Source organism: Orcinus orca, chromosome 11 (assembly GCF_937001465.1).
Source record: "Orcinus orca chromosome 11, mOrcOrc1.1, whole genome shotgun sequence".
NCBI lineage: Eukaryota > Metazoa > Chordata > Mammalia > Artiodactyla > Delphinidae > Orcinus > Orcinus orca.
Window position 1 is genome coordinate 60098370 of NC_064569.1, and position 13214 is coordinate 60111583.

General features: G+C 34.5%; 1 protein-coding gene across 13 annotated transcripts in view; it reads right to left on the reverse strand.

Annotated features, from left to right (window-relative positions):
* Positions 1 to 2376: 2376 nt before the first annotated feature.
* KCNC2 (potassium voltage-gated channel subfamily C member 2) overlaps positions 2377 to 13214 on the reverse strand; it is a 198864-nt gene continuing 188026 nt past the window's right edge. For 6 of the 13 annotated variants that reach the window (XM_033409553.2, XM_049694985.1, XM_049694986.1 and 3 more), the window contains exons 3-5: positions 12216 to 13143; positions 9973 to 10137; positions 2377 to 5379 (exon numbers count right to left, since the gene is read on the reverse strand). In XM_033409553.2, coding sequence (XP_033265444.1) covers positions 5243 to 5379; positions 9973 to 10137; positions 12216 to 13143 — 1230 coding nt within the window. In that variant the 3' untranslated portion in view covers positions 2377 to 5242. The remainder of the gene's footprint in view (positions 5380 to 9972; positions 10138 to 12215; positions 13144 to 13214) is intronic. The other 7 variants (XM_004281906.3, XR_004478145.2, XM_004281908.3 and 4 more) reach the window with 7 other exon arrangements.

Genomic DNA, 13214 nt, shown 5'->3' on the forward strand with positions numbered 1-13214 from the left:
TGTAAATACCAGCAGCTGTGCACCTTGGTATTTACCCAGATGAATTGAAAACATATGCCCACACAAAACCTGAACACAAATGTTTGTAACAGCTTTATTCATAATTGCCAAAACTTGGAAGCAACCCAGCAACTTCAGTAGGTGACTGGATAAACTATGGTACATCCAGACAATGGAATATTATTCAGCACTAAAAAGAAATAAGCTATCAGGCCATGAAAAAACATGGAGCAACCTTAAGTGCGTACCACTGAGAGAAAGAAGCCAATCTAAGACTACATCCTATATGATTATAACTGTATGACATCTAGAAAAGACAAAACCAGGAAGACAATAAAAAGATTAGTGGTTGCCAAGATGAGGGGAGGGGTAAATAATTAGAGCACAGAGGATTTCTAGGGCAGTGAAATTATTCTTCAATAATTGATTCCTGTTATTAGACATTTATCAAGTTCCATAGAATGTACAACACCAAGAATGAACTCTTGGGCTTCCCTGGTGGCGCAGTGGTTGAGAGTCCGCCTGCCAACACAGGGGATACGGGTTCGTGTCCCGGTCCGGGTAGATCCCACATGCCGCAGAGCGGCTGGGCCCGTGAGCCATGGGCGCTGAGCCTGCGCGTCCGGAGCCTGTGCTCCGCAACGGGAGAGGCCACAACAGTGAGAGGCCCGCGTACCGAAAAAAAAAAAAAGAATGAACTCTAATGTAAACTATGGACTTTGGATAATGATGCATCAATGCAGGTTCATCACTTGTAACAAATATCACTGGTGTAGGATGCAGATAGTCGGGGATGTTGTGCGTGGTGGGGGGGCATGGGATAAATGGGAACTCTGTACTTTTTGCTTAATTTTGCTGTGAATCTAAAACTGCTCTAAAATATAGTTCATTTATTAAAAATTGAGTACTAGGTACCTGGGATCCTCAATGGAAAATCCATAGTCTTTGAACATTTTAATGTTCAAAATGCATATTCAGTGATCTGTCACTTTGACGTGACGGTTTGATAAGTAAAAAAAGAAATCATGTAATACTAATTCAATTAAATTATTTAATTTTTAGACAATAATGAAAACAACTATTTTAGGGGAGAACAGGAAGTAACAAAATTTAAGATGAATATTAATGACACAGCAACCATGTTAGAGAAAATTTGTATAAATCTATAGTTTAATAGTGTCCAAGTATTTAAACAATTCATTAAATTTTGGCAGGGGAAATTGGAAGGAAGGATGACAATTTTTTTCAGTAAGGAAAATTTTAAACCACATATTTTAATCATCATAAACTGCTAAGGATTTCAATTTTTTAACAGATTCATTTAGCTCTAAATGTCTTCAAGCATGTTATAAATCCTCCAAAGTCCCTGCTTGGTACTATAGCCTTTTAATATATTCATTGTCTCTTTCCAAGTTAAGTTCGCTGTTGCTATTCAATTCATCTGTCTTGTGATTTATTTCAAAGATAAAATGAATATCTTCACTTTTCATTCATGGCTATTTAACCTTGATTTTTTAATCAAAATTTGATGTCAATTATCTATTAAAATGTATTCTTTCCCCATCCTACATATTTTCCCTTTTTACAGTAAATCCTACATCCTGACACAATCATTAAAAACTTTTTATCAGTAGTTATATTTAGACAGATTTCCTTTTCTGAATCTCAGTTTCTTAATAGTCTCTTAATAATCAACACTGAGCACTTTTAGACCTACAAAAGATTCTGTTGATGCATTATGGGAAAGTGTTGGATTACCCAACCTTATTTCTCTTTTCCATTTTACCTTTCCTCTAATCCTGTTGGCATCATAGAATTTATAGGATAAATTTACACATAACCCCCCCAATACAAATGGAATGTCAGCTATGTGTGGTGCGCTGCTGAAACAGTGGTCCATTACCCAAAAGTGAGACAGAAGCCATCTTTGGAAGGTAAGTATTTACAACAAGATGCTCAGTAAATATTTAAACCATAATAAACTATGACAGGGGAAATTATCTGTGACACAGTTTTGCCTCTGTGATCCTTCACTTCACCACCAATAAAATGAAAACAAAAAATATTTACCTCCAGAATCTCTGTGATGATTAAGTTGGAAAGTGTAAGTGAAAATTCAGTATTAGTCATAAAATGCCATATAAAAATCAAATACCATAATAATTCATAATTTTACCACTTCTGAATCATAAGAGAAAAAAGCACTTAGAAAAGGAAGACACATGCCTAAGACTTAAATGAAAATGTGAGCTATGTATGTTTATAAATCCTTTCATCTCAAATTTTTTATAATGTATGAGTATTAGGTTTGGTATCATGATGCATAAAAATAGTAAAGCCTGTTGAAAACTCCAAAACAAAGAGAAGAGCCAAGAAAAGAATATGAAGAATTTAATCAGATAGGATTCAAGTTTATCCCCAGCTTATTTGCCTTTTATTCTTCATTTCAGTTATTTACATTTCCATCAATTATCAACAAGGATGTGCATGCACCTTGAGATGTTCACAAAAGGTCCACGATACACAGGTTCATAATTAGGTTATATGTTATATTCAGAATCCCAGGGGAACTAATAGATTCTGGAAATACTGATTAAGCAAGACGAAGAATTCTTATACAGTTTCAACTACAACAGATTTAAAGACAAGTACAAGCTTAATTTGCCACAAAACACAAAAAAGTAATTGATTGAAGAATATCTCTTTTATGCAAAATATACATTTTAGGATATAATTCAATTAATATTCTACTATATACTGACATTGTTCCTTGATCATTTAATAAAAAAATACTCTCATTGCCAGAATTTTATTTTTTGTCATATTAATAATTGAGGTAACAATGACAAAACACTTAAACTATAAGTAATATTAGTGAGTTTTTTAAGTCAAACAATTTTTCAGAACTTAAACAAATGTGGGATTCAAAATAGGTCAGTTTTGATAAATAGGCACTGAAAATTTCACAACGTAATCTGACAAGCTGATCATATAAGTGGTTTATTAAAAAAATGATACAGTTAGTGTTTGTGGATCCAACCAACAAAGGAGAAATAAGGGAAATTAAGACAGACCTATACTACACCAATATCACTGCTTTTATGATTCACAGCACAATCTACTGCAACTCCATGAGGTGGTAATTCACAGAGGTATGGGCCTTACTTGAAGCTCCAGAGATGTTGATCATGAATTTGGCTTCCTTTGACGTGAGATGGCCAAAGCTGTTGATCCATGCACACACGCTGGTATTTACAGTTGTTTCATGGACGCTGGCCAGTCCACAACAGACCACTCATATGGGGAGCACCAAATGAGTTCCATCCACTGTTCTTTTACGAACTTTTAATGCCTCATGAAGACGGGAGGATCTCTTCCAAGTGCAACCTGGTCACATCAGGGCACATTCAGCAGCAGAAATCTGTTTCCAGTACAGTCCTTGGTATGGCTAAATTCCACAGTCCCTTTTTCAGCAGTCAAAAATCCATGATAAATTCTGTACAACACTGCAGTCAATAACAGCAGCACCAGACAGTATATTAATTTCTTTACCATAAAGCTGTGTGTAATTATAACTTTCTATGTGTGGTGTTATCAAAAGCATCACTGAATCTCTAAATATCAGATGTTTATGTCTGAGTAAATACATTGCTGTACAAGGTCTTTGACATGCAGGTCATGCTCTAGGACTTAGGAATATAAAGTAGTACTTGTTATGTGGCCAATCATAAAAGTGGCAATTATCTTCCTAACTGAAAATAAACATGAGCATTAGGAATTAGCAGTCTCTAGGATCCTAAATGCCTCAGAAATATTGTTTATCTCTCAATTTATAGTATGACATTTTTCCTCCCTCTCATGCCCAGTACACCAGACACACTACTGCTATTGCATTTGTAGGGATGTGTAAACAGAATTTCTTCCACTTGGACTGAATAAGACACCCTGGGGGTTTCATTGGAGTGAACAAGCAGAGAGGCTTGTTCCAAGTAACCAAAGAAGGCAAGGGGCAGGGGAGAAGACCCAGTACTAAAATCATGAACACCTTATCAAGGCATTTCTGTGCTTCATGGAGACGGATGGCATATACACTTAAGACAGGGAGCTAAGACAAACGGACAGAACAACATACAGGACAAAGCACCTGATTAAATACTGCCTGAAAAGCTGATTAATCCTGTGAGTCAGAAATTTAAGGCTGGTCAAGAAAGCTTCCTGTGAACAACAATGCTCCTTGTTGTTTGCAAAAAAATTAATAATTAAAATAAAGGAAGGGGGTAAAAATGACAAGAGCTTTGAATGATATTTGGCACTCTGCCTCTGAAAATGATGACAAATTCTGGGATTTAAAAAAAATATATGACTCTAGTACCAAGCAGCAATTCCTATCTAAACAATGCAAGCCTGGCTGGCAGTTACCTTTCTCTCATGTTTTGTGCCTTCCCCAAGCCATTAAGTAAGAGATCTGGCCTCAGCTTGCGTGTAACCAGTAATGACAACCTCTTTGCAGTTATCTGTGTGCAAACAACCAGAGATATTCAGAACTCCAATACAGCATTTTGGAACAAAAGTAAATCAATCAAGAAATTAAATCTTTTAAAACAAATATTTTTTTCAAAGAATAAGAAAAAAAATATGTCAGGGAGAAACTCGCCCTCCATGCCCCACAATTCAACATGCAGAACAGTCGACCAGTACTTTCACATCAGCAGGATGGTTCAACGCAAGTACACATATCCTGAGCCATCCATGGTCCCCGAACTTTGTGACATTGCTTTCAGGTGATAGAGACAAGATGGTCCATGCAAATGAGCTGACCAAAGTCATGTTGTGAGCAATCAAAATAGAATCCCAGACATCTTCAGAATGGTTTAGAGAGTCACAAGAAATGAAGTTCCCATGAAGTGGTTGGCATTTGGAAGCACACTGGTTTAAATATATCTCCCTGAAGATATGTTTATGTATTAGGGTACTGGCCAATATCTGATGCTATCTGTCATTTTATTGCAAAAGGAGATCAGGGCAATTAATATGGAGAAGTAGTAGCACTACCAGGATAAGATTCATTTAAAGCCAGGATAAGATTTGTTGGCTACCCAAATGGCATTTCTGACTTCAGATAGTATCATGCAGGACTGGTACTGTATTAATGGAGCTTGGAGTAAGTCTATGTTTAATTATTTCCATTATGGGGTAAACAGTACTTGAATTAAGACAATTAAGCCGACTGATGCAGTTTGGTTTACAAGATAGATGGGATGGGAGATCGAGAGCGCCTCAGAGGACAAGGAGAGTTGTAGGGTGATGTTACTGGAGAGAGCCTCAGAGCATTGCCTGCCAAGCCCGCTATGTTGTTTAAGCTTCGGGATTTTTCATATCCTTTTATGAAAAAATGCACAGACATCAGTTGAATTCAACCAGAAAATAGACAAAGACAAACAATATCATGCAGGGTAATCAAAAGTGCTATTTTTGAGCTCAAAGAATTTGTTTACAAAGAATTCAATATTGAGACAATTTACAACTCTAAAAAAAAAAAAATGAAGCTCACTGTAGTTGTCACTTCCAAAAGATTAAACCAGCTATCAAAAATTACTGTTGCAATACTTCAAAATCTATTCGTTCGCAGATTACAGTCTGTATTGATGTAATTTTGGCATACACAATATCAGAAAGCTTTTAAGAATTAGGCAAAGCAACTTAAGTAAGATATAAATTTGGCAAATATTTTTAAATTTCAGAATATGTTCCTTAAAAAAAATGAGCTATTTTTTCTCTTTTCACTTTTCATTATTACTAAGCTAATAAACCATGCTTAACTTTAAGTGGACAACTCTTTTCCAGCATATTTAATCTTCCAGCCTTATGGGGTTAAAAGGATGATTCCTAAATAATGGTTTTTAATGCCATTATCTAGATGATGTAGAATGAATTCCCATTTCTAATCCCTTGTATTTAAAAAAAAAAGTAAAAAAAAAAAAAAGAAAAGAAATGAATATAAATTGAGTCATAATTTTAGTAAATTAAAGTCTGATTTTGATTATATATTTTCAGCTGACTCTCCCCTGCCAGGAATTGAGAACAATTTGATCTTAATCCACCTTTTCTTTCTATTATCGTGCATTCTAATCTTTTGTTTATGATCATCATGAATTTACAGAATGAAAGATACTTCCCACAAGCTCTAACCTATTGATTTGCCTTAGCTACTCAAGCAACACCCCATCAAGGTCACCTTTGGAAGGATTCATATATTGCAGTATTTTTTATTAGAAAAGATTAGAGGCAGGTAAATGAGGAAGGGAGTACCTAGTATAAAGTTAGAAGTAAAATTGTCTTAAAAGCCAGGCAACTATTAACTGAAAAAGTAGTTATAGTATACAGCTTAGCAAATAAATGTTCTGACAGCTCCACTGAAAAAAGTGTTGTAGATAGGAAAACTAAATAGCTCTACTGTGGGGTAAGATTGGAATAATAGGAACCTCTCCCTACATATACACCCACAAACTTTCAGCAGATTAGATGTCTTCTTTGATATTTTGTAGATGGAAATTTATGTCCTCCATTAACTACAATGAAGTTCTCTAGGACATAATTTCTGCTAATTATCTGCCTATATATTTTGTTAGTATTTTGAGCTGTAAAGCATGGGAGGTGGTATATATTTCGTTCTCCTTTGGTAGCTAATGGAGTAGTTAATGGGAGAATGTCTTAAATAATTAAAAAGGAATTGCAAGTCATTTTTTCTTACATAGGGATCTTCATGTGCCTGGAGGGCTAGTTATCACTACTCTTCTGTAATGCGATTGGAAATATAACTGGAAATTGTAGAAAGAATAATTTATACAAGTTGACTTGGATTTTTAGTGTAACCGAAAAATGTAAACTAGACTATAAACATTGATTGGTTTTGATTAAAAGCAAACTAGTGAATATGTATGAAACAAAGAGGTTATTAACAACTAAAATTCATCCTTATAAAAATGTACCTTTTGTCCTCACTGTCACCATGTTCTCTATAAGACTTCCAAAAAGGTAAAAAATCTGTTTGACAATTTACATTAATCATGCTAGTTACATGTAAATCTTGGTTGCCATTCTCAATGTTTACTTTTCTGAATTATAGTTATTAACATAAATATTATTTATTCTATTTATAGGTCTTTTATTTTTAATAACTATGATTTCAATGTCCATTTGAGAAGCCTTCCCTTATAATTTAGTAACAAGTATTTAATTAGTAAAATTATAAGTTATTCATATAAATATATTGTTCCTTTATTCTGGAGGTTCATTTATGAACAGAAAATTTGATAAAATTTTGCCTTATTAAACTTCTACTGAATGGAATGACTAAAAATATAATTCATGAGGATAAACAATGTTGAACCCAATACATGGTATACACTTTATACAGCTTTTAAGAGCACATATTAGTTTGGGACAGTATTGAAACTTCCTATTCATGTACTATCAATGGGTATGTTTGTGTTCATGTAAAATGATTTCATAAAACTACTATATAAATAAAAACACAGGTTCTAAGTTTTGGGAGTTTACTCTTTTAGGGAATCCACATGTTTTCTTAATGTATGCCCAACTACATTTACATTTGTTGATAGAAAAATAATACAATGGGAATCCAGTCATTTATCTCATGTACATAGGGGAGAATTTTCATAACTCTAAAATCAGGTTAAGGTAGAAACCAATTTGAAAGGCAAGGAAGAAATCATATAGGAAATAAATATCTGAGTAGGAGTAATAGGAGACATCTCTAATCTACATAAAGGAAAAAGGAGAAGAAATGAATGGATTTCTAATAGACATGACAAAATAAGACACTGAGAAGATTAAGTGAAATTAGCCAGAAATGTTATCAGACCTAGGAAAAGAACACAAATCTGCAAAAGAATTGGGCAAGAATGAAAACGAAGTTGATTATGGTGAGAAATGACAAAGAATAAAAAGCTCATAGATGAGTTTTCAAAGATGTTCTCACTGATAGAATTTGTATTTGTGAAATAAGATTAAATGTATAGTTTTCTCATATAAACTGAATATCTTATGAATTGCTTTGCTCATGAAAGTTTGCTATTTTATGGAAAAACTATATTTATATAGTGCTTTATAATTTGCAGTCTTTTTTCAAATGTGATCCCCTTTGACAGTTTAAAATTCAAAATATTTTCTAACCTAGAAAAAAAATTCTATCTAGATCCTTAAACATGTAACCCTAGTATAAATATTGCATGTGATACTTTATTGAATGATGCTCAAAATGCACATAAATCTAACCACATATTACATAAAAATACATATATACATATATAAGTATATATGTATATACACGTATAGTGATTTAAGATTACAATGCACTTAAAATACTATGTTCTATATTATTAGTTAGATATTATTATTTAATATATGTACATATATTTTGCTCAAATACTATGATAGAATATTAACTATCTTTATAAAATATTTAAAAATTGTTGTAACATGATATTTAAATGTAAAATAGCAAAAAATCAAATAAATCTATTAAGATGATTGAAATACATTTTGGTGCAAGGGATAGAGGCAGAGATTGAAAGTTCTTAGAATGAAGAAGGATTTAAAATATTACATATTAAAGAAACAAAAGAAGAGTCCTTTGTCTTCTCTTTCACGACTCACAGGTATGGAGACAGAAAGAACAATGTAAAGTGCTCAGAAGAAATGAAAGAGAAGCACAACATGGGTAATGAGCTATTTCAAAGAAAGTAGTCATCACAAAATAAATATTTTAGGCTTAAAATGGTAAAGTATTCAATAGGAAGAAACTGCAATGAATAGCAAATAAGCACAATATTTTAAAAATGCACTTTCACTAACGTGAAAGTTTTGGAGTGGCTTTTCGTTCAAATTCAGTCAACTGCATAAGAAATTATTATTTCTTCATAAGAAATTAATAGTTCTTCCTCTATTCTGTCAATAAACAGAGAAAAATAACCATGACACTAAAGCCACTGGAATTCTCAAAGTAGGAGGTAATCTAAGAGCATACCAGCACTTTGACAATGGTGGGTTATAAGTGTCACAAAACTATTTCTTAAGGAGAAGAAAAGGGTCCAATTGTTGGTTCATAAAATTTACTAAAACAAAAACAAAGACAAAAACTAGCACCTAAGGAATAGTCATAGACACCTGGCACAATCTAGGGAAATGAAACTGTGCTGGAGTAGAGCTTCAGTATCCTGTTATATTCCTTAACAAAGATGTCTGTCCGATACAATGTATTCATTCAACAAATATTTATTAAGTATCTTCTATGTGCCACGCACTGTTTAGTGTCAATTAAAAAAATAAAAAACTTAGAATTATTACTGCCCTGAAGAAAAATTCCATCAATACATTTTGTAAGTACACAAGTAGCCTTTCCAGTGATTGGCTGAGGATCTTGTACCTTAGCAACCTTCTGACATTCAGGTAAACCACTAGGAAAAGTTGCCCAAATACTGGATAAGAGACAACTAGAGTACGTTTAATGTTTTACTTTGAAAAAAACTTTATTATTGTTTTAAATTATTAATTACTTATCAAATATATGCATAGTGTCAATTAGTGAGTTTAATTCATTGTAGGAAAAAAGATAACTTTTAAAGACTGCTGAATCCATTGTATTAAAGTAATTAGACGAGTGACTTAATTTTTAAATACTTCATTACAATTCTGCCCATAGACAAATGAAAAAACAAAATGTAAAAAAAAAAAGAAGGGTGAAATGCCTTTTAGATATGACAATCAAGTCGGCTGTTATGATATGTATTTTTCAATGTTTATAAAGAGAGAAGATATGATGAGGAAAAGAGCACCATGATTGCACAGTTGCTCCTAGAAAATGATGAAAGAGCATTTTACAGCACTCCATATATTTGCAGCATTTAATTGCTAAGTCACCTGTTAGGATCTGATTAAATGCATGCCTACCTTTCCTGATCCCTCCATCAGAAGCACACGTGTAATCACCTGTCGTCAGTAGGAAACATGTTTCCCCTCTTCTGTGTTTGTCTCTGGTACTAGAGCGTCTGATGGGGAGCCTTTCTGGGGGTGATAATGGCGGCTCACTTCCTGTACTGTCGTCACCTGATAACACTGGTCACAGCACCATGCCCATTGACAGACAGTGATGGATGAGGAAATGAGACAGTACAAAGAGTTTACGCCGAATGTCCATAGTACAGTCACTCGATATACAAAACACAATAATCACATCATGATAAGAAAAAGAATTTTCATCACTCATTACAAAAATTTATGTGGAGCAAAATGGAAATGTACTGAAAAGGAGAGAAATGTTGTCTGGGAAATTTTAACTTCATTTTGGATTTTATCTAATAGGACAATAACTTTTACAAAATTAATGTGAATTCAAAATAAGTGTGATAATGAAGTAGCACACAAGTTAATATCTTTCCATTTTTGACATGTTATCTAGTTAATGCAAATAGACATCTTTGAAAGTGGAGCCTACTGAAGGAAAAACTCCTAAGTAAATATTTGTCTTTGCAGTGCTTTAAGACGCATGCTTTTATTATTTTCTGAAAGTAATTTTCCCCAATAAATTGTAATGAAAATAATCCTGAAGTTCACAAACTTCATGTCCAGGTTCTCTATTTTGAGGTGACATAATATTTTTGAGCATACCAGTGGAAAAAGATCAACTTCTCAAATGCCCTTGAAACAACTGTTTACTTCTATATGTTTTTGCCAAAGACTTTCACATCCTATCAGCCTAGATACTAACTTATAACAATGTTTGCCCAGGCTGAGAGTGTGTCCTCATTTCCATGCCCTTCATACGGGCTCTGCGCAAGTACGTGAGAGCAGTCTAATGAGAGCAGTAACACCAACTAAATTTCATCTTTCATAAAGACATTCCTGGCATAACAATTCTCAGATACATATTGACAGAATTTGCAAAACAATCTACTAAATAAACATAAGGACTGCGAATAAAATCTTTGAAAAAGCAGTTCAGTTCCAGCCAGTTTTTTTTTTTTTCCATGTACCCCATAATAACTTTTGGAAGCTAAGGAGGGAACCTGTGAAAATGTCACTTGCCTTTTCTGTTTGTTTGTTTCCTTGCTTGCTTTGTTTAATTGTTGTTATTTCTAAATAACACAAAATTATTCACATGGGATTCTAGTAAGTCATTTTTCTACAAGAAAAAGATCAAACCTATCTAAGTTATAGGGAATGCATATACCTTAACTTTTCATAGTGGACAAAATCTAAATTGTGTAAACTACAAAATATTTCATCTGTAGTAGACATAATAGACTAGAGATGACACTATTGACTATCACTTTGGCAAACTGAATGTCAGCTTACAATCAACCCTAGATTATTTATGACAATAGAGAGGCGTAGCAATTCAACTAATTCAAGCAGTAAATCATCCAAAACTGAGTTCTGGGAGGGAACAAAGCCCAATGCAGAGTGCATAAAAAAGGAAATCCACAGAGAAATTCAACCTTGCCATTGATTAGCCAAAGCAGATCATCTAGCTCCTGAATAATGTTGGGCTGATTATATTACATAGCACCTTACCCAATCCAAAGGGATTATATTGAAATATCCTAATTTAAGAATAATGAAAACTTAATGAACCCTCCGTAATATTACTGAGGAAGCTATTTACTTTGAAAAGGGACATCTTACATATCACCTCTTTGGTGTTTAGGCCTTTGAAATGTAAACGTCTGTTCTTCTTACGTATCTTCTTCTTGTGAATTAGGTTAAAATGCATGGCCCCATGTGGCAGAGATAAAACTGAGACAAACACGCCAAGCCAAATGGTATGGAGATCAACATTTTGAGAATGAAGGATGGAAAATGTCCAGTATCGTACCATCACATCGTGCAGGGAAACAAAGAAACATTGGCACAAAAGCAACAAACAGGCAAAAGAAAATATTGGTACCATCAGCAAAGGGCATTCCCACTAAAGCAGGAGAGCTCTATAGCCAGCTATGCAGACTTCTACTTAGGATTCATTTAGAAAAGCTATAATCTAGCTATCTACAAGCCTGACACAAACAAATTTTTTGTGAAGGGGTAGAATGGAAAACTCATGAAAATTTGCGGAAAATGAGAATGCTTGCCTTCTATTTCAGGGACATACTGGTCTATAAAGTATTTAATGGCATGCATTTGAAATCGTGCCTTACCTGATCTGTTATGTTCCGGAAGCCGATTGTCTTTGCCCAGACACGTGTCACCCTGTGTGCTATTACAGGCCATATTTAATTCTGTCTTGCAAAATGTAGGCGAGGTTGCCTGAGGGGCAGGAGGGATGTGCTTCTTTCTTTTTCTTGGAAGTTTCTGCTTCGCCATTGCCAAGGAGTAGTACATTCCAAAATTGTTGACAATGACAGGCACCGGCATGGCTATTGTCAGTACTCCAGCCAGAGCACACAGGGCTCCCACAAGCATCCCTGACCACGTTTGGGGGTACATATCTCCATAGCCCAAGGTAGTCATGGTCACTACAGCCCACCAGAACCCAATAGGAATGTTTTTGAACTGCGTGTGCTCACTAGCTGAAGGGTCATTGGGTTGAGCTCCTACTCTCTCCGCATAGTAGATCATAGTAGCAAATATCAAAACTCCTAGAGCCAGGAAGATGATCAGCAGCAAAAATTCATTAGTACTTGCTCGAAGCGTGTGTCCAAGCACCCTCAGACCTACAAAATGGCGGGTGAGCTTGAAGATTCTCAGGATCCTGACAAACCTGACCACCCTGAGGAAGCCAAGTACATCTTTAGCAGCTTTGGATGACAGCCCACTGAGTCCCACCTCTAAGTAGAAGGGTAGGATGGCTACAAAGTCAATGATATTCAAGAGGTTTTTGATGAATTCAAGTTTATTGGGGGAAAAAACAATACGGACTAAAAATTCAAAAGTAAACCATACCACGCACACTCCTTCTACATACGTCAAGGCAGGATCTGTTTCGATTTCATACTGTAGAACGACACTTGTGCCATTGATGACTGGTTCTGTCTTGTTTTTAACAATATTGAAAGCTTCGTGTGTCTCCAGGCAAAAAGTTGTGATTGAAACCAGGATGAAGAATAAAGAAGCAAAAGCAATAAACTGTAGAGAAAAAAAAAAAAAGAAATAAAAGAAGAAACACAGAGTGATCTAAACATAATATATTTCAATCC